Here is a 21,577-nt window from a genome sequence, read left to right on the forward strand (position 1 = left end):
CGTCCCTTCAGCTTGTTGGAGGTGGAGAGAGCCAGCAGTGGGTTGTGATCCGTTCTGAGCACGCAACGCCTCCCGTATATGTAGACCCTGAAGTGTTCCACGGCCCAGACCAGTCCAAGACACTCCTTCTCCGTGGTCGAGTAGTTACGTTCGGCCTTTGCCAACACTCGGCTGGCAAACGCGACGGGCCGGCCATTCTGAGACAGGATCGCGGAGATCCCAACATCGGAGGCATCAGTCGTCAGCTCGAAGTCGCTGTCCATCTTGGGATACGCCAGGACTGGCGCAGTCACCAGAACGCCTCTCAGTTGTTGGAACGCACTGTCACACTCTGTAGTCCATCTGAAGCCGTTCTTGAAAGTACGGTCTGCCTTCCTCTCCAACAGTCTCAGCAGCGGCTTGGCCATGTCGGCGTACTTGGGACAGAAGCGCCGATAGTAGGATGTCAGACCGATGAACCTCTGAAGTTCCTCGTGCGATGCTGGCGTCGGGTAGTCGCTTACGGCCTTGAGCTTGTCTGGATCAGGGCGGATGCCGTCCTGGGTCACGAGGTACCCCAGGTAGCGTACCTCCTTCTTGGCGAAACTACACTTCCCCAGCTTCAAGAGCAGATTGGCGTCCGCGAATCTCCCCAGGATGTCGTCCAGTCGTTTCAGGTGCGTGTCGAAGTCCTTCGACCATAGGATGACATCGTCCACGTACGACAGGGTGTATAGCCAGTTCGAGTCCGCCAGAAGCATCTGGAGCGCCATCTGCAGCGTTGCGCCTGAGTTCTTCTGCCCCATGGGCATCCTCAGCCACTCGTAATGGCCGCTGTGGGTCGAGAACGCTGTCTTCTCGATGTCACGCTCGTCCATCTTGAACTGCCAGTATCCGCTGGCCAGGTCCAGTGTGGTGAAGAAGCTGTTGTTCTGCAGACAGTCCAGGGCGTCGTCGATCCGGACCAGCGGGTGTGCGTCGAACTCGGTCACTTTGTTGAGGCCTCGGTAGTCGATGGTGAGCCGACTGCTACCGTCCTTCTTCTTGCACATGACGACGGGCGCGCTCCACGGGCTGTGGCTTCTGCGGATGAGTCCTTTCCGCATTAGGTCCTCACAGAACTCTTCGGTCTTCCGTCGGGTCTCCCAGTCGGTTCTGCGCGGGGGTATCCGGATGGGCAGCTGATGCTGGTCCTTCAGGCGTATGCGGTGCTTCACCAGGTCGCACATACCGACCTCTCCCCGTACGGAGAACGCGCCGCTGCGTCGCAGCAGGACCGCCGCCAGGGCACGGCGCTGCTCGTCCGTCACATCCGACTCGGCGACCTTGCTGCGGACCATGTCTTCCAGCTGTCGCTCTCTTGCCTCCCTTTCCTCCCGGCTGAGATCGCTCAGCGGCGAGGCACGCACTGTCGGCGGATCCGCGTAGCCGACACATCGGGCGACAGTGCACGACTTGTACAACTTCACTGCACTTCGACCCGGGTTACACAGCCGCAACTGAACAGCGCTGTCTGTCCTGATGACGTCCACAGAGCTCGAGACGCAGAGGCTGTTCCCGTAGCGTCGTGTGAACTTGCTGTCCTCGACCAAGGTGATGTGCTGCCCGGGTGAACATGCAGTGTCGGCCCGCACTCTGCCCGCCAGCAGAACCTCAGACGCCGCGGGGATGGTGACGTCCGCGGTGAGCTCGACTGGGTGTCCGTCGGTAGCCGGTGCACCGGCCGCGGCTGGGCCGCCAGCGTCGCGGCTCTCCATAGCCGCAACTGCAGCTGGGCCGCCGGGTACCACCGCCCTCTCGCCGAGGCCGCGTCCGCCGGTCACACGCCTGTCGGCCGTAGAGTTCTCCGTCAGTCGCATAGTCATGTGCAAGAAGTCGAGCGCCACCTCGCCATACAGGGACAAGAAGTCATTGCCGAGGACGCATTCGGTGTTCACACTGTCAACAATCAGTACCGTGTGACGCCGCGGCGGCAGGTGACCACACTCGACGGTTGCATCAACAGTCCCCCTCACCTTCAACGGCGTGCCATCAATAGTCACCGGTGCCGATGCAGGGTGCACGAGGGGTCGGAACGCTTTGCACCCTACCGCCGGGCAGCTGCTGGTGACGAACGTGACGTCACTGCCAGTGTCAGCAAGCCACGTGACGCGGACGCCGTCGATGGCGCCCCGGATCAGCGGAGTCGTCCGAGCCACCCTAGAAGAGGCTACTACAGCGGGGACCGAGGAGCGGCGGCTCACATCCTCCTCGGTCCGTTCCCGTTTCCCGACCGCCGGTCTGCTGGGCGTTGGTACGGACAGTCAGAGCGCCAGTGGGAGAGTTCACCGCAGTTGAAGCAGCCCTCCTCCCTCCGACGGCTCGGTGTTCGGCGCCTGTTGGACGAACGGGACGAGCGGTTGTAGTCGCGGCTGGGACGGAATACGCGACATGCCTGCATCTGCTCCTCCAGCATCTGGATCTTGTCGGACAGCGCCGACAGCACCGAAGTCTCGCTGGGCTGAGGTTGAGAGCCGGTACTCCACGCGTCCGACTGTTCTCCTCTCGGGGCACCATGGACGGCCCCCACAGATGCGCCGCCTCCCGTTGACGTCTCGATCTGCTCCAGCTTTCTCGCCTCCAAGAGAACCGTCTCTGTCGACCACGTTGGTTGGTAGAACGAAAGTATGTGTTTCCTCGACTTTTCTCCGATGCCCATCAGAAACCGATCCTTCACCAGCCGCTGGCGGTATGTGGCGTCCTCCCACTCGGGGTAGGCGCGAGCACACAACGTTTCCAGATCGTACAGGAACGTCGCCAGTGATTCGCCGGGCCTGCGAATACGCTGATGAAACTCCAGCGCGTACTGAACAGCGAGTCCGGGAGAGTCGAACTCGGCATTCAACTTCTCGCACAGTTTCTTCCAGCTGTTCCTGTCGCCGTCGGAGAGGCGCATCGCGAAGTCGAATGCCCGACCGGTGATCGCCGGGAGCGCCATCACCGCCGTAGTTTCGTCACTGAAATCGCTGGAGGTCTTCTGTTCCGGTTTTGAACTGTCCCAGTTGCAAGCACGGGCAATCACTTCTATCTTGCTGATCCACGTTTTTACATTACCACTGCCGTCAAATTCCGGTAAACGGTAATTCTTCGCCATAGCCATGGCTCCGTTGCAGTTTTCCGCTGCCACCACGTGTTGCGTTCACTCACCGAGCACTCGTCGATAACTGCCGCGTCCGTGCGGCGCTGGCCCGCGCGGAGCGGGACGGGGCTGTGACCTCCAGTACCCCGGGGCAAGGTCAGCTGGCGGTCGGATGATCGTTCGGTCACGCGCAGGGGCGGTCGCGCGCGCACAGTGAGGGGAGGCCGAAGTGTGACCGCCACAATATAATAGTTCATTCGACGCGTCTCGACGAGAGGAACACGATGCTAGCAAAAGTAATGTCATGACTCTTTTGAGTCAAAAGTTATTGCCGAAAAACGTTTTTCGTAAAACGGCTATTTTTGGAGTTTTTGCCCTCTGGAGGCTAAACCGTTGACCTGAGGTCAAATCTGAAAACATTACTCAGAAAGGTCTGTAAAAGGGCTATCGAATGCGTTTTTCGGCGGCGCTGTACCTCTATCGGTTTCCGAGATAGCCGTTGGCGGTTTCCAAAATGTTGAAATAGTCAACATTTTACCTTTGGTGACCTCTGGTGACCTGACCTTTGACCTGACCCAAAAAATGACTGAAGTGTTTTCGTCCTTATTTTGAACGTTCTTTCGATTGCCGCTTACCGCGTGTCGCTACGTGGCCCAGGAGCCGAGTTAGAAGGGGGGATGTTCAGACACCCCCCCCGGCCCGGCGCGGAATCTCAGAGCACCGGCCCCGGGCCCGGCACGGGATATGAATCGACGGGATGACTTGCTCGGTAGGTACCAAGCTAAGTTTATGCTTATCATCTTATGATGCAGTTGAATTGGTATATTATGGGATGGGACTTGCGGTGGATGAACCGCCATGATCGAAACTCAAAGAGGTGAAGAGACCTCTGGATACCACGGACAAGTACACATGGTATATCTGAGGTCCAACGTACCTAGATTATTGAGTGTCCCAGACTACGCCTGTAGGCCTTCCCAGGCTGGCGGGCGGCTCCCGTGGGCCTTATGCCGAGGGCCCGCACGCATATATTTTTTTGCGAACCACATCGGTTTCTGATGGGCCCCGCCGGCTTCTGAGCGTCCGGTACCGAGCTCTGAGGGCCAATGCCAGCTTCTGGACCCACGTCGGCCTCTGGTAGCCCACACTGGTCTTTCCCGTCCCCAGCGACAGACCACCAAGCTGAGCTTACGATCACCCAGAATGGGAGCCTACTTCATTACGATTCGGAGCTACTCTCGCCGCACACCGGTGACCGTCCAACCAGAATTATACTCCGGCAAGATACTCCGGATGATGACTGGGAAACTGACCCTGATTTCGGCAACGACGTCAGCGAGCAGGAACAAGCTGGACGTTGCGTAGTGAGGACGACGACAGGTAGAAACAACAGATTGACGCCCCGAGGACAGAAGCAACAGATTGCTACGTAAAGGAGAATATGCGAGACCGGAGACACGCAGTTATTGAAGCATGCAGTGCCGGCTTGAATCGAGCCTGACTGAGAGCGCGCAGGTCCGCCGGCAGCTCGTTGTACCCTGACACCGCAGAGTACAGAAAACGGCGACGTCCGGACTCTGACCTGACAGTGGGGGTCACAAGCATGTCATTGTACCTGGTATCCCGCCCGTGTACACTCTGCCGGGTGACTAGACAGGTGGCGAACTGCTGCGGCTCTGACGTGGCCAGCATTTTGTTCACCAGCACGATGGATTGGTACCTGAACAAGCTCTCGGTGTTAAGCCAGCCGAGTTCGTTGATAACATCGCTCACCCGATCATACTTCCTAGCCTGAGACGACTCGTGCAGCAAACCTAACCAGCTTTTGAAGTCGTTTACGCTGGGTTACATTGCTGGCACCGTAAACGGACAGACAGTACCTAATAATCGACAAGACGAGCCCCTGCACCAACGTTACCATGACTGTCGCTGGGAGACTGCTGGGGGGATCCATGTGATCGCAAGGCACCTCGCAGTTGCGATCAAACGTAAGTTGAATCGGAACAGATATTGGAGGGATCCATCACATCGTAGGCTAAGTAGATGCGCAAGTTGTATCGCAAATGGTGAAGATACGAACTAACTTTACGAATCTTCTCGGTCGATCGGAAGGCCGATCGTAGCGAAGCTTTACCTCTTTCTCAAGAGAAAAATATAAGAAATTTTCAAAATTTTCACAAAACCGAAATATATGTTAAACAAATATGGTTGATGAACACGTGTGCAAAATTTGAAGTCGATTTCTTCAAAAATGGCTGCGCTAGAGCGTTTGAAATTTACACGTTGAAAACGGTCACTTTCACGTCATTTTTGTAATTATTTTTTTCAATTTTGAAATTTAAAAAATGTTTTCGGCAATTTTTCGCGTTAATTGCAAAAATCTGACCAAAACATGTATCGCACCATCAATGATCCGATACGCCATCAGAGGCCGCGCCGCGGACAGGTGGGCGCGGCGATACCTAGGCCGCGTGGGGGTTACACTGGTGTTCGGGAAGGGCTATGTCAACGCGAGGCAGGCCGCGGGGGAGCCGGTTGCGGCGCCGGTCCGTATTTGTCGGCGCCTAGCAGTGCAGCGGTGCGTTTGTGGCGGAGGGAGGGGAAGCGGTGTAGTGTCGGCAAGGCCACACACAGGAGAGGGCACACGGACCTCCCCCCATTCGAGTTGGGGCCCCTAATCTTTAGACCGCCGAAGACCATGTAAAATGAACTGAAATAATGATTAAAAAGACCGGGAGGGCCCATCTCGTTCCCCAGCAGGCCCATACGAGTCCATAAATGCCCAGTAGCGCAGCCAGGGGTATTGTGGTGAAGTTTCAATGGCCCTCAAAAGACCTCAAAGGGCCCACAGATGGGTTCACCGGGTCCTCAGATGGTCTCGAAGGGCCCTCGGTTAGCGTCAAATGGCCCTCATCTGGTGTCAAAGGGCCCTCAGATGGCCAAATGAAGGGCCACAAGATGGCCTCAAAGGGCCCTCAGATGGGTTCAAAGGGCTCTCAGCCAACGTTAAACCTACCTCAGAAGACCTTAAAGGGCGTCAAAGGGCCCTAAACCTGCGTCAGAGGGCCCTGAGCTCGCGTCAAACGACCCTCCGAAGGCCTTAAAGAGTCCTTAGCTTGTGTCAGAGGGCCCCCAGCTGGTGTCAGTGAGCCCTCCTCAGCTGGCGCCAAAAGTCCATCTGAAGGCCTCAAACGGTCGTCAGCTGGAGTACAACGGTCCTCAGATGCCGTCACGCGGCCCTCAAAAGCCTCAAGGAGCTCTTATAAGGTCTCAAAGGGCCCTCATTTGGCCTCAAAAGGCCCTCCGCTAGCGTTAACCGGACTTCAGAAGGCCTTAAAGGGCCCTTATCTGGTGTCAGAGGGCCCCCAGCTAGTGTCAGAGGGCCTCCCGGCCCTCAGTTGGCGCAAAATGGCCATCAGAAGGCCTCAAACGGTCCGTAACTGGAGTCCGACCGCAACGGTCCTCAGGTGGCGTCAAGCGGCCCTCAAAAAGCCTCAAAGGCCGCTTAGAAGGCAGCAAAGGGCCCTCATATGACCCCAAAGGGTCCTCTGCTGGCGTCAAACGGACCTCAGAAGGTCTCAAAGGGCGTCAAAGGGCCCTGAGCTCGTGTCAAATATAAAAGCGCCCTTAGCTGGTGTCAGGAGGCCCCCAGTTGGTGTCAGCGTGCCCTCAGCTGGTGTCAGAGAGCCCTCAGTTGGCATCTACTGGCCATCAGAAGGCCTCAAACGGTCCTCAGATGGCGTCCAACGGTCCTCAGCTGACGTTAAGAGGCCCTCAAAAAGGCCTCAAAGACCAGGGCATATTTTAACATACTGACTGCGTCCCATTTTGGGACGCAGCCCCCTGCCTTTGGGACGTAGCCCTCGCGAAATTTGGACCACTGCGTCCCACACTGAAATGCCACGGTTTCAGCCGCAAAGTGCGAGCAAAAATAAGTAACATGCCTCAGTCTTTTACTGTGTAAAAGATGTTGGCTTTCCGATTGCTTTGTGCCCTGATTTACTATGTACCTAAGCACATACATGCCCTCTCCAGTCCTTGTGCCCTGCCCTACCCTTGGTCATACACCTTATTATGTTCTTCCCTACTATACCCCTAGGATATGTGCCCTGCCCAGTGCCCTGTCCTTAGGTCTTTTACCTTGCCCTGCCCTTTCTTCAGGCCCTGTGCCCTGCTCTGCATTCAGGCCCTGTGCCCCGCTCTGCCCTGCCCTCAAACACGATACTTTATACATTCTGCCTGGAAATTTGATGCGCTGCCTTCCCGTCTTTTGGCCCCGTGCCCTGCCCTACCCTAGTTTGGGCCCCTGCCCTTCTCTGCCCTCAAGCCTTGTGACACGTCCTACTATCAGACCCCGTGCCGCTGCCTTGTCTTCAGGTACTGTGCCCTGCCCTGCCATCAGGCCTTGTGCCTTCCCATGTCCTCATGCCCCGGCCCCGCGCCCATCCTCGAGCCTAATGCCTTGCCCTGCCTCAGGCCCTGCCCTGTCATGTTCTGCTTCCAGGCCTCATGTGCATTGCCCTGCCCTTAGACCCTGTGCCCTATTCTGCCATTAAGCCTTATGCGTTGTATCGCCCTCAGGCCCGTGCCCTGCCTCGCCCTAAGTTGCTGTGCTCTGCTCTGTCGTCAGGCCTTGTGCCGTCCCATGCCATCAGACCCTGTGTCCTACTCTGCCCTCAAGCCCTGTATTCTGCATTGCCCTAAGGTCTCGTGTCCCATGCCCGCTCTCAGGCGCTGTGCCCTGCCGTGTCATCAGGCCCTGTGGTGTCTCCCGCCCTCAGATCCCGTGCCGTTTCCAGTCCTCATGCCCCGTGCCCTTACCTGTCCTCAGAACCTGTGCTTTGTTCTGCCTTTATGCCCTGAGCCTTGCCCTGCCCTCAGGCCCCATACCCTGGCCCTGTTTCACCGGTGATAGCAGCACGCTGCTATTACACGTGTCAAATTGGGTTTCCATGGAGACATCAACAGGCCCATTGCTCAAACACTACCACAAGTATGACGTCAGCTCGCGGAATTTGATAGCAGCGTCCGTGAAACACCGCCCACGTCTTGTCATACCTTCGGGGCCCGAAGGTATGACAAGACGTGCGCGGTGTTTCGGGTCTTGTGCCATACCTCTGTCTTATGTCTTGCTCTACCTTTAGGTACTATTTCTTGCCCTGCTCTAAGATCCTGCGTGTTGCCCTGCCATCAGGTGTGTTGACCATCAGGTGTTCTAAGGCCCTGTGTCTTGCACTACTCTCCGGCCTTGTGTAATGATAGCCTCAGACCCGCGCCTTGCCTTGCCCTCGGACCCTGCATCCTACCCAGCCCTCAAGTATCCGTCTTATCTTAGCTTCATGGCCTGTGCCTGCCCTGTCCTTAGGGCTCAGACTCTGTGTCCTGCCCTTCCCTAAAGTCCTGTTTAGAGATGTCAAGCTGGAGCCCGCAGGCCCGGAGCCTGGCCCAAAATCCGGCCCTACAGGGCTATTGCATGCACAGTGGATTGTATCATTGTTTTGAGGTACCTCATCGAAACGCATCGACTGATATGCGACATGATCTATCTTGGTCACGAAATGACCTTAATGTGAGGTCAAGTTCTGACCTTGACATTTCGAGGTAAAAATGAGAGAAGAACGATCGTGCAAACGAAAATTCTCTACATTTTTTAGTTCAAAAGCTTTTCATGAAACCTATATTGACAAAATTGTAATTTTACCCGTTTTTGGCTATGGAGCCTTAACCGTTGATCTGAACTTAATTTTGACGAAATATTGACGAAAGAGCTGTTCAAGATATATCGATTGCTTTTCTCCTATCGATTGCGCCCTCCTAGCTATCATAGTTTTTGAGATGCATGCACGTTTTCCGAAAAAAAGTATCGCATCATTGCGAAGTTTGACATTTGATGGCATACGGTCAGATCAGGGCCGTCATGGCCGTCTGGCCATAGGAGGATATAGAGGGGGCCACGGGGCCATGCTCCTCCCCCCCCCCCAAAGCGCCCGGAAATGGCACAAAATCGACACATTTCTGGGCATAATAATTAAACAAAGGAACTTCCATTGGGAAAAGTTTGGGTTGTATTACATGATATGCAGTAAGGAAGCGAAATCCGAAGCATCCAATTCCAGAGCATCCGTTCATCCAAAGCATTAATCTATGATGGATTTTTTATGTAGCTTTAAAATCCGATGATTTCTTGTCACAACTTAGGTGGGTACTGTTTGACCTTACGTCATCTAATTATTTCAAACACATGGTATCTTCAATGCAAATTGGCAATGTTTCACACGTCAATTTCTATTTTGAATCGATTGATAAGGGTGTAAAACGCATGAAGAGGCGTATGTATCAATCATGTGCATATTCATTTTTATTCTCTAAGCATAGGTACAATTTGGTGCGTCATGGGAGGTCAAACACGCCCAACGCCGTTCAGGAAAACGAGTGACTAACAACAATGTAAATGTCATTATATCGCCGGTCCGCCTTTTGAATGCGGATAAAGAACGCACTACGACTGGGCGAATTTCGAGACTGGCAAAAGCAATCACAGCCCGCTCCCAATATCCCGCTTGCAGTGCCCCTCCACCAGCACAGTACACAATGTATCTGTACATTATCTCACTTGCATTATATACTATTTCGCTTGCAATGTGCCCTTTCCGATCAAAGCGTGTGCCCTATGCCACCTTTGGGACGCAGTGAAAAATCCTTAAAATATGCCCTGTCAAAGACCCCTCGGCTGCTGAAGAGGCCCTTAGCCTCAAAGGAAACTCAAGAGACGTTAAACGGCCCTAAAAAGGCTTGAAAGGGCCCTCTGCTGGTGGCAAAGGGCTCGCATATGACATCAATAACAGCTTTGTCAAAAAACGGACCTGAGAGACCTTGCCGGTCCCTGGTTATAAGGGACTCCTGTCTCTTGCAGTAACCTGAGTGGCCCACGTTTACTGAGGGGCCCCTGGTTATTGAAAGAGTAGTGGTTAGAGAAAGAGAAAGAGAAAGAGTCCCTGGTTACTGGAAGGACCCCTGGTTATCAGAGGGTTCTCTGGTCACCTGGTGGGTCCCTGATCAATTGAGACCTCCCGATCATCTGAGCGCCCCCTGATTGCCTTGGTCTTGGCGTTGGCGTACAGTTTAAAGTCGTCGGCACACTGCGGCCTCCTCTTTCTCAACAAGTCCCTCTATTTCTTCTGCAGCGAGGGCGATTTCGTCAAAATACTCCTCCATCGCGAAGCCTCGTGCGCAGACGCAGTCTTCGGGGCGCTCGCTGCGCCAACTCTTGACGCCAACTGACGGGCTCCAAATGGAACAGATGGACTCCGAAACGAACGTGGGAATGCCGACACATGATCCCTCCAAATTTACAGAGGAGGAGATGTCCCTGACAGCCCATTTGCAATAGGGGTCACTTTTACACTATAGACGTATGGGGAATTCGACCTTATCGACATGGTACTACGAGGTCAGCTGATCTGCTTGGCATTTAAATCGTAGTAAAACTGGCATTTAAACGCTGCGAAACAACTTACGTGCAACGTAGCTCCGATTTGCCGCTCTTTCTTTTTCATCCCTCCGATTTTCTTCCGATCAAGAGAAGTTTCGTACCGAGAGAAGTTTCGCAGCCACGTCCAATATAACTTACGATAGCACGGATCCCCCCATGTGTCTACTGTGACTCAGGCCACACAAGGTACCGGTGCACCGCCGCATTTGTTTTTTATGTGGACTGACACAGGACACTTCGCAGTGAAAATTCGTTTGCCCTTTCGCTTTTGCCGCCCCCCGCCCCCCTCCAGTGGTGACATTTTTACCCTGACTGGGGAGGGGGGATCAGGCCGGTGACTGCGGGGGTTTGCCCCCCCCCCCCCCAGTTAACATGTTAGACGAGGCGCTGGAACAAGAAAGGGTGCACACTGCAGAACCAGAACCGCCTCGCCTCGATATTGATATGTCACGATCTTTACTTGGCCAAGTTCACCCAGAACTTACCTGCTTTTCTAATCAAAACCAAAATATTATATGAAGGAAAACGATTGCATTTTGAAAATACTTAGCAATTCAATTAAAGGGACCCTCCCACCTTCAAAAAAGTTAATGAATTGGCACGAAAGTGATGTCGCTCGGTTCAGAAAGAGCGAAAACGAATATCTACCAAATTTCATCGAAAAATATTCACCGGTTTTCAAGATATTAGACTTTTACTTTTGTTTACTTTTTGGGATCTCCGCTGTTCCTAGCGACTTTATTTGAAAGTGCGGCATTTGTTGCGCGCAAAGCAGCATATACCACCGCGTGCTACAAAACGTTTTAGTCTAACATTTAACGGACGTTCGAAAGCCTGATGACGTCATCAGATTCCCGTAATGGTTAAGAGATAGGGACCACGCTGGTCCCACCCTGCAAGTAAAGGGAAGCAATTTCTTGAACACCATAAAGCTGCGGGGGTTGCGACCAGGATAAATGGTGGTTTCTGAGCCTGGCCGCAAACTTGGCTATCTCAACTCAAAACTAATGTTAAAGGAAACAGTCCACTTTCCTGAAATCAGTATTTTGCTATTGATTTATGATTTTTTATGCTCAAAATAACCATGAAATAAAATAAAACCTTTTTGTAAAAACAATTATTTTCTATATTTTAATATAGGACGAACTATATTCTATGTAAAATAATGTTTGACGCGGAAGCTTATTACGCATTGACCAATCATATTGCGTAGCTCAAACCTGCGCATACTGCATTGGCTGTAAGCAGCACGCTGATTGGCTGACGATGACGTGGCCGCATTCCTGTGCAAGGCACGCATTCCTCTACAAGGCACTCTTTTCGGAACGAGAAATGGAATATCTTCGTCTAGGGTGATCGTTGAGCCGTAAAAGCTCCTGATTTGTGCTAGTCTCAGCTCAAGCTACGAAACTGCTATTCCAGCTCAAAACCCCATGTTAAAAGTGAACTATTTCCTTTAAGGTGGGAGGGTCCCTTTAATAAAATTATCCGTCTTTTTTGTTTTCGTTGTCGTAATAACATCTTTGACTGCATACGTTTATTTAGCGACATCGTTTTAAACAGTTTTGACGCAGTTGATTCGAAAACTGCGCAAGTGTTTTTAGTGTTCGAAGATAGGTGGGTAAGCATTAGACTGCTAACGGAGTAAAAGTTTCTGGAATTTTCATTTGGAAAAATAAGATTTTTATATTCTCAAAAGATTATCTGAAAAATTAATTTATTTTGGAAAAAGTATAGCGTAATTAATTTATATTTAAGCGCTTTCCTCTTGCATTGCATTTGCGCACGCAGTCTATCTTTGCTACAATGCGACTGGACTGAACACGTTTGGTTATTTACAAGAGTGACGTTTGATGCGGTGTTGGGTGTGACGCTCCTGTCTTCTCTTCCGGCGCGGAGATAAGAGGCACTTGTCCCTTTTTAATTTTGATTTGACGAGGTCGAAACGTACACTGCTAAGAATGTGGCAGGCTACAGTTGGTCGAGATGTCAAGATCCAGCAAGATGCTCCGGATGATGACTGGGAAACTGACCCTGATTTCGTCAACGACGTCAGCGAGCAGGAACAAAGATGGGGAAGCAAGACAGTCGAAGGATCAGGAAGAACGGCAGGAAGTATTGAGTAAGCTATTTCCATATCCATAAGAAAATTTTGATTTTATGAGTCTTCACTTAATATGATAGTACGAGTTTATCTTCAAGCCAAAGATTCATCCAATCCAAATTAGGGATAATTTCTCGGAATTGACTTATTTTACAATAGGGGCCTGGGCCCTGGCCAGGGCAGTTAACTGTGCTTTGGGTGGCTCCACCTCTTTTAGTCCATTGATAAAACATTTAGGTTAGATTTATTCAAAAACATAGATAACATAAGCTAATCATCTGGAATTTTTCACAATTATTTTTGACAGTAGTGAGTCAGAGCTATTTGTTTTCATGTCTTACACAATTCATTATGTCAGCTGGACAACCAATGTGTTACTGACTGAATGTAAAACAATTCAATAGGTATTCAATTTGTTTTATTACATTACATTATTGATTAGTTGGTATTTATTTACTTTAGGTCCGCAAAACAGAGGGGTAAATAAAAGTCATTCACACGATACTCTAAGACATCCTGATTTCATTTCTAATACTTATTCCTTCTAGAAACTAATTTAAAAGCACCAGTACACTAGTATCACCAGTATCACCACCAATGGCCCCACCTCCGACCGGAACTGCACGCGTCAAAAGACCGTCTGCGCGGCGCATCCGCTACAAATCTGCTACAAATGGTCCAACCAAGGTTGAGCGAAATTACAGATGATAATAAATTGTAAGGAAAGTGACGTCAAAATAATCGCGGCGGAGCGGTGCAGTGCCGAAGGCAATGCCTTAGGAGAGATTACAGGCAATGGTAAGTCAAATATTTTTAGGTTAAGTGGTTGTGTATCTGGCTTCAGGCCGAAGGCCTGAAGCCTGATGCATAACCACTTAACCTAAAAATATTTGACTTACCATTGCTTGCAATCTATTCATGCAAGTCACTTTTTCCTTTTCCCCCAGTAGGCAAACATCAGTAGGTCAGGTTAGGTAAGGTTAGGTTATGTTCTGATCATTTTCTCATGCTCTATTACCTTTGCTAAATATTTTCTCTTTTTTATTCACCGTTTTTCTTGTGCTTTGGTATTATGACGTCATTTTCATAACGTCGAAAATTAATGAATATCCGCATCATTTTTTCTTTTATAGGGCAACGTTGTATGTTTCGTTTTCGTCGCGGAGGCGTGCTTTCTCTGGTGTGTATTGTGCAACAGTGCTGTGTAATGCGCTGGGGTTTTAGTATCTTATTTTACATTTTTGATGCATTTAAGCATCATATCTGAATTCAGGACATCAAATAGTGTAAGAATGTGCATTTTTTCTTGTTAAAAAAATATTGCGGACCTAAAGTAAATATTTACCGATTAGTTAAGCTGATTTTTTTTCCAAATAGCCACTTAAGTTTCTATTTAAATGATTTTTTTAACATTTTCTTTGTCAATCTTGCTTACAACATTTGCTAAGTTTACAATATTCCAATATATATGTAAAATAACATGCAATACCCTCACACAATATTCAGTTTTTACTCTGTTCACTATTGATTTTCAGTGAGGATTTTCAAGCAACAGCTGGAACACGTTAAGAACATCTTATGGGATAATGTTGTGCAGCCTAACCTAACCTACCTACATAGTCCATGATCTGATATGTTTCAGCATGAAAAAGCTGAGAGAAGAAACTGAAAGGGCTGATCAGGAGTTGAAGAAACAAGTTGGACCAAAAAGTTCCCATGGATATGGAGGGCAGTTTGGTGTTGAAAAAGACAGGTATGCTTACCTAAAGGTGACAGATCTCTCCCTCACTTTCTCTAGCCTTCTCTAGGCCCTTTCCCTCCTCTGACTAATCACTCTCTTCTCTCCTCTCCTCTCTCCCCCTCTCTCTCTCTTTCTCTCTCTTTCTCTCTCTTTTCTCTCTCTCTCTCTCTCTCTCTCTCTCTCTCTCTCTCTCTCTCTCTCTCTCTCTCTCTCTCTCTCTCTCTTTTCTCTCTCTCTCTCTCTCTCTCTCTCTCTCTCTCTCTCTCTCTCTCTCTCTCTCTCTCTCTCTCTCTCTCTCTCTCTCTCTCTCTCTCTCACCCACACACCCACACCCACACACACACCCACACTCCAGGATGCACAAGTGTTAATTGAGATGTAATATCCCCATATTATATCAACCTTTCCTAAAGCCACTGGCATACAGTTCCTTCACCATGTCTTGCAACAAGTTCCAAGTTCAAAACCATCTGGTCTAGCTAAAAGAAACCAATTTGCTTTTGTCGTTTATGTTGATGCATGTGAGCCACTTAGGTTATCCAGGAGGATTAGGTGAATATGGTGGTGTGACCACACATTTGCTTTTGACAGGTCAGGGCAGTGGCCAATGGCCTTGATGTTTCACATCAGTTTGAAATTTGAATAATTGGTTTGGTTAGGAGGCACCTCAGAAGCCTCTTTTTCCTGTATTATGTGGATTGTAAGCTGAGGATTCCTTTCTTTCAAGTATTTTTTAAGTGGCTCTAACCAACTGAGCCGGTCCCGTAGCTCAGTTGGTTAGAGCGTTGGACTCCGCGTGGTGAGAGCACGCGTTCCCGGTTATAACAGTCCGGGTTCGAAGCGCGACGGGCGCTCGACATTTATGGGCCTCCTGACAGGTATGGTTGCGGTTGGTGGCAGGCCGTAGCCAGGTGAAGTCAGCGAGGGGACCGGCCGTGCGCGGCTTTGTGCGCACGTTAAACTTTGGACTCTAAATTCTGCCATAGAATCGGAATTGCGCGATCGGAGGGTAGAGGGCAGGGTCATCGCAACAAGCTTCGCTTAGCGGTGGCTCTGTCCTTGTGAATCCTTCCCATCAAAAGGTTCGGACTAAATTTATAAAAAAAAATTTAATGGAATTTATTTAAAGCAACTCGAGGGGACGTGTTCGCCGTTTGAATAGCAATGGACCCATTCATCATGGTCTGATGCCCATATTCTCATCCCGGTCGGCTGCTGTATCAGGATGGACAAGTCGGCTGTCGGCCACGACTACCTGGAGAAGGTGGACAAGCACGCCTCTCAGAAGGACTACTCTACGGGCTTTGGCGGCAAGTTCGGCGTTCAGTCAGACCGCCAGGATAAATCGGCCGCCGGCTGGGACCATGTGGAGAAGCTGCAAAAACACGACAGTCAGAAAGGTGGGTGCTGCTCGAGAGTAGACGCGACGCAGGCTGGTGGTCGGTATTTCGGCTGTAGAGATGTGTTTGGAAAGAGGGGCTTTATTTGGTCCTTCCATTTAATTTTGTATATATTTTAATGGTAGTGTATGCATCATTTTCAGAAGCTGTGCATGCTGTCGGTTGTATATGTGCGTTTATTCATTGTTTTAATGCACTGTCATGTGTATTGATTTGCTAACTATGTGCCTGGTAGCTGCTTGTGTTAAATTTTCAAGGAATATGAGAGAATATCGTCTGTGGGAGTTTCATGGAAGCTTCAGCAAGTTTCATGTTTTAGTATCTAAATTATCATACTTGTACTTTTTATAGATGCAAGCTCCTCATTATGTCTTTACCATGTCCCTGTTGCCTGTTGAGTAGGTATCTTAGTGCTATGCAATGGTACTGTATATACGAGTATGTGTCGCGGTGTGCTGTTGTTTGGACCGGGTGACACTCCCCTGACCTTTTGAGGCCATCCCAGACTACAAGGCGGGCTTCGGCGGTCAGTTTGGCGTGCAGAAGGACCGACAGGACAAGTCGGCCGCCGGATGGGATCACGTCGAGAAGGTCGAAAAGCACTCGTCGCAGATCGGTAAACTCGCCCTTCCTGTCTGGCTGGTGTCGTCTTTCTAACAGCTCGGTTTACTACTGGACTGGTTGTCTTTGCTCGTCTGCAATTGTCCGTCTTTCCGCCTAACACCAGCGTCGACACACTGAGGATTAGATGGCTCGTGTCTTGCGAGTTCTTACCAGGGACCTGTCGGGCTGCAGGGCGGACGTCTCCGGTCTGCGTGCTCTATTATCTGCTTACATCTACGTACCCCTGTTTGCTATTTCATCTCACCCACTGACTTAGTATAGTCTACTGATTCCTCTCATTTACTGACACTGAACTCCCCTATAATGTTTCCTCTTACGCTACCGGCGTTGTGCTACTTGGCGTTAACTGGACACCTGTTATTTACTAACGCGCAACTCGAATGATTCCCTCCTAGTGCAACACGACTCGTTCTTCGCTTTGGTGAGCTCTGACTTTACAGGCGTGTCCGTCCTCCGATTCTGTCGTCTCTAATCACAGCCTTTTAGTTGTAGCTCCAAAATTACAGTGTAATGGAAACAATAACAAAAGCCGTTCTCAGCTGCATGCTACTGACAGCAATGGCCTCAGCTTTCGTTTGCTCTCGTGGAGTCCGGGAGGTGCTACTGAAATCAAAACACCGCAACTGCTTGACGTGTTCCTGATTCCTGGACTTGCTTCGGATTGAGCACTCCATATGCCGACCGCACAAACTAACGCGGGAAACTGTGGTAGATAAAACCCCGGTATGACTAATGTGTTCTGTCCCTACTTATCAATGCATTTAATATTATTTACTGGAAAATACTACTGTTGGATAAATGATATTGTCGACTTGAAAGTCAGTAGTGTAAGGATTAAGTGTGAGGACATTAGTGTAAGGACTAAGGAGAAATGTAGAGTGGCTAATGCGTGTTGCTCTTTTCGTCGCGGATTCTTTGATTTGCACTTTGGTATTTTCTTTCCCCGCTTTCGAATATGTGCTCGACTTGTAAGCAGAATGTAGCTAGTCCTTCCGATAATGTTTAAGTTTGCTTGTTTATGCTTACATATAGCTAGTTGAAAAGTTTATTCGAAAGGAAATCTTGGAATTGTTTCCTGTTTGTATATAAGCGTCATTTTTTATTTATTTTATTTATTATAATAACGTATTGCTGTCTAGTCCCATCTCTACATAGAATGCTTGATAAGCTGCGTATGTGGCTGACGCCTCCTATTTGTCCGTTCACCAGACTACTCGAGCGGCTTTGGTGGCAAATTTGGCGTTCAGAAGGACCGACAGGACAAATCAGCGGCCGGCTGGGACCATCTGGAGACCGTCGACAAACATGAGAGCCAAAAAGGTACGCTCCCGAGCACTACGTGCGTGTCACCTCAATTGGGTTGCCTTGTCTGAAATGTGTGCTTGTAACGTGTTCGCTGTAGGTAATTCAATCTGGGATTATATGACTTCCGTGCTTTGATCTTGTCGTAAACCCTTGTGAAACCTTTAGCAGTTTTTTATTGTGTTCCTTGCTTCGTTCTTTTGGCGACGAAATGCAACGCTGTTTCTTTTTATGCGTATATTTTTATATTGACTTCGCCTGCTGTGTACAGACTACAAGACCGGCTTTGGCGGCAAGTTCGGCGTTCAGACGGACCGCCAGGACAAGTCTGCCGCCGGCTGGGACCACATCGAGAAAGTGGAGAAACACGAGAGCCAAAAAGACTACGCTAAAGTGAGTCACAACTCTGGCACCTTGAAACTTCTCTGAGACTCGCGCACGATTGAATCGTTTCTTTTCGTTGTAATAAATCTGGCATCGGTGTTTATGATATTCTATGTTTGATTTTAGAACTCGCATTGTCTTCGTCTTCATCGTTTTTCACACTACTCGCTGTTCACAGGGCTTCGGTGGCAAGTTCGGCGTCCAGTCGGACAGACAGGACAAGTCTGCTCACGGGTTCGGTGAGGGTGGCGAGGAGCGAGTCGGCACCAACTATCAACCCACCAAGCCGGACAAAGGTGAGACAATGGGCTGGTGAGGAACTCTTCTCGGGCACTGACACCCTTAATAGCATAGTTTGTTAGGTACACATGTTTTTGTACTATATAGAAAGCAAAATACTTCGCTGAGTTAATTTACAAATATTTTACGCTAGTTTGTTACATATTGTCCCGTGGCAGCAGCTCGTTCGCCCAATATGTCCGTGTTCATTATATTCATCGTTCACCTGTCTGCCCTCACAGACGTGGGTGGTTCGGTGAAGGCCTCCAACCTGCGCTCTCGGTTCGAGAACATGGCCCGTCAGAGTGAGACAGAGGCCGCCCAGCGTGCGGAGGAGGAGCGCCAGCGCCGCCAGCAGCGCGACGCCCAGGAGAAGGAGCGCGCCGCCGAGCAGGAGCGCTCCAGGAGGGAGCAGCTGCGTCAGGAGGAGGAGCGCAAACAGGCGCTCCTCAAGGAGGGCGAGGAGCAGGCGGCGACCGCGGCGGCGCTCAGGGAAAAAGCGGAGGATGAGAGGCGAAAGGCGGAGGCGGAGGCGGCTGCGGAGAAGGACAGACGAGAGGCAGCTGCTGCTGAAGAGAGGCAGCGGGCGGCAGCAGAGGCGGCGGAACGGCAGAAGGCGGAGACTGAGAGACAGAGGGCGGAATCTGAGAAGGCTGCGGCGGCGGCGGCCGAGGCGGAAAGAGCGCGGAAGGCAGAGGAGGAGAGAGCACGGCGGGAGGAGGCAGAGCGGCGGGAGCGGGAGCAGCAGCGGCTGCAGGAGGAGGAGGCTGCGCGCCGCGCCGCCGAGGAGCAGGCGGCCAGGAGGCAGCGCGAGGAGCAGGAGGCGGCGCGCAGGAAACAGCAGCAGCAGGAGGAGGAGAGGATGAAGCAGGAGTCGCTGGCGCAGCTGGAGGAGGCGCAGAGGAACGCCGAGGAGGAGCTACAGAGGATGAGGGACCAGCAGGCCGCGGTAAGTCGCGACAGAGGACGTACTAGATCCGTCAGAGTTCATTGTCAGCTGACAGGAAAAGTTATGGTAGACAGAGTTCAATCACGGCAAACGAGAGATAGTTCTGGATGACATTGGTTAGTCTCATTAGGCAGGGCATTCCTGGCCGAGTTTAGTGACGTTGGTGTAAGAGAGCACTGCTTCACGTGCGCTGGTCCATGACGTAGCCTTATGCTATCGTCTTCCATCAACCTGCAGTGCTTAACAAAGATTGCATAAAAGTCTATTCTGCTGTGTTACTTTCAACTGACCTGACGTCCTCTTATCGACAGGAGGTTGGCATCCCTCAGACTGGAGTGTCAGCGCGGGCGCTGTACGACTACCAGGCCGGTAAGTTCACAGCCCGGCCGAGTCCCTATAAATTTGCTCATATGTAAATGTAACTGAACCTACGCATATAGCTGATAGGTATTCATCAGGATACATTATGCTGACAAAATATCTTATTTTAAATGTTCCGATTTTTTTAGGATCGGTAATGAATGATTGTCTCCGAATACGGTAGATAGTCACAGTCCGGCATTCAAGGGTATGCTAATTTCACATTGTGATTTTATTTTAGAGACTCGCGAAAGTAACGAATATGCCTCTGCATATGATGGTGAATTGAAGTTAGTTTTGAGTTTTTGGCTGACCCGAAACTGTGTGCTCCCCAGCCGATGACGACGAGCTTACGTTCGACCCGGATGAGGTCATCACCAATATCGATAAGGTACGTCTGTTCTGCGCTCTGCTGACGAAACTTCGGTTACCTTACTAGTTTGGAGCCGTAAATTTGGATGTGTGGTGGTTTTATCTTTGCTGTAAACATTGACTTTTAGCATCGCTATCTTACATGTTTTTCGTTTCGTGTAGCCAATGACTGCTGTTGAAACTTGGAATACGGACGTAAGGGCCCACACAAGCATGGAACACACCGTCTCCGTGGATTGCTTTGACGTCCTACATGGCTGATTCGCGGGAAGTGACGTCCCGACCAGTGACTGAGTGTAGCTTGCACTCGGAGGCAATGGACGTCCTCACTTGGGATGATGGGGAGAGGTTCTTGGAAATGATGTTCACCGTGTCCAGTGTGCACCAACTGACGATCACCTCGCCCTGTTTCAGATCGACGACGGCTGGTGGCGCGGCGAGTGCCGCGGCATGTACGGCCTCTTCCCGGCGAACTACGTCGAGCTTCTGTAGACGTTGGGGCCTGTCCGCTCACAAAACGGTCTGCTCAGTTTATACACAGTGCTGGGTGAGCCACCGCAACGAAACACCGGCCGCCACACCGGGCCGGTAGGCATTTGTTATATATCGGTAGTGTATATTTTGTATTGTGTATGCGTGACGTATCAATGGCTTCACTGATATCGCTTTCTATGCCATAGAACAGAAGAGACTGTTCTCATAAAAGCTTCCAAGCTTGAGATGAGAGGTGTGGTAATCTTGCGAGTGTGGTAATCTTGAGGCGGGCTTGGCCCTCAAGGTGTTATCTAGATCTTGCCTAATGATCATGGCTAGTTGATGAGATTTTTGGCCGCGCTCAATGTATCCAGTCTGGATAGAATGAATCATTGATGAGTGTTTGAGAGTTCCATTCCTGATTTTCCTAGTGTGAAACTATCTGTGACGATACGATCGAGGTACAACCTTAGTCGTCATATGACACGATCACAACCGAGACGAGGCGGTGAAATAGAACAACTGATTGTGATTTCTCTAAATATTCGTATAGGCGTGGTGCTGTTTGTAAACAAGCGGTGGAACTGAGCAGGTGATCGCGTACTTTTGAATGGTTGGCACAGGCTGCCAACGATGGGCTTTCGCGATTTTTCATGCTGAACTTTGGGTTATTTCGGGCCTCGAAACGTGCGAACTGAACCGTGTGTAACAGTGAGGCTGTCAACACGCATTCACTTGTCCAATGACCGGCGTTGATTGCGGTTCTGAAGTGGTGTGCTATGCTACCGCTGGCTTTGAGCATCGGCGCAGCGAGTGTAATTGTGCCGATCAGGGCCAACCGCAGAAACCCGTTCACTGTCAGAGCCAGAGAGCGGCGCCGGGGCCAGAACTTTGTCATCATCGTTTTACCACGCATCGATTATTATTTAATAATAAACAATCTGCCCCACACGGGTCAATAGAGTCGTGTTCTGTGGGGAACAGAAATGGACACAGTGG

The 21,577-nt window shown here is 50.5% G+C and overlaps 1 protein-coding gene across 2 annotated transcripts; it reads left to right on the forward strand.

Annotated features, from left to right (window-relative positions):
* Positions 1-12,315: 12,315 nt before the first annotated feature.
* On the forward strand, positions 12,316-21,527 carry LOC122390188 (src substrate cortactin-like). Of its 2 annotated transcripts, XM_043382904.1 has the most exons (11): positions 12,424-12,711; positions 14,336-14,446; positions 15,659-15,834; positions 16,340-16,450; positions 17,668-17,778; positions 18,032-18,153; positions 18,323-18,440; positions 18,666-19,372; positions 19,684-19,741; positions 20,068-20,123; positions 20,519-21,527. In XM_043382904.1, the coding sequence occupies exons 1-11, from the start codon at positions 12,551-12,553 to the stop codon at positions 20,594-20,596; spliced, it is 1,809 nt and encodes a 602-aa protein (XP_043238839.1). In that variant the 5' UTR covers positions 12,424-12,550; the 3' UTR covers positions 20,597-21,527. The 2 variants fall into 2 exon arrangements, with proteins under 2 accessions (XP_043238840.1, XP_043238839.1); XM_043382905.1 differs by lacking the exon at positions 16,340-16,450 and having other exon boundaries at positions 12,316-12,711.
* Positions 21,528-21,577: the final 50 nt, after the last annotated feature.

The sequence above is a fragment of the Amphibalanus amphitrite genome, unplaced genomic scaffold (assembly GCF_019059575.1).
Source record: "Amphibalanus amphitrite isolate SeventyFive unplaced genomic scaffold, NRLGWU_Aamphi_draft 000385F_arrow, whole genome shotgun sequence".
Classification (NCBI taxonomy): Eukaryota; Metazoa; Arthropoda; class Thecostraca; order Balanomorpha; family Balanidae; genus Amphibalanus; species Amphibalanus amphitrite.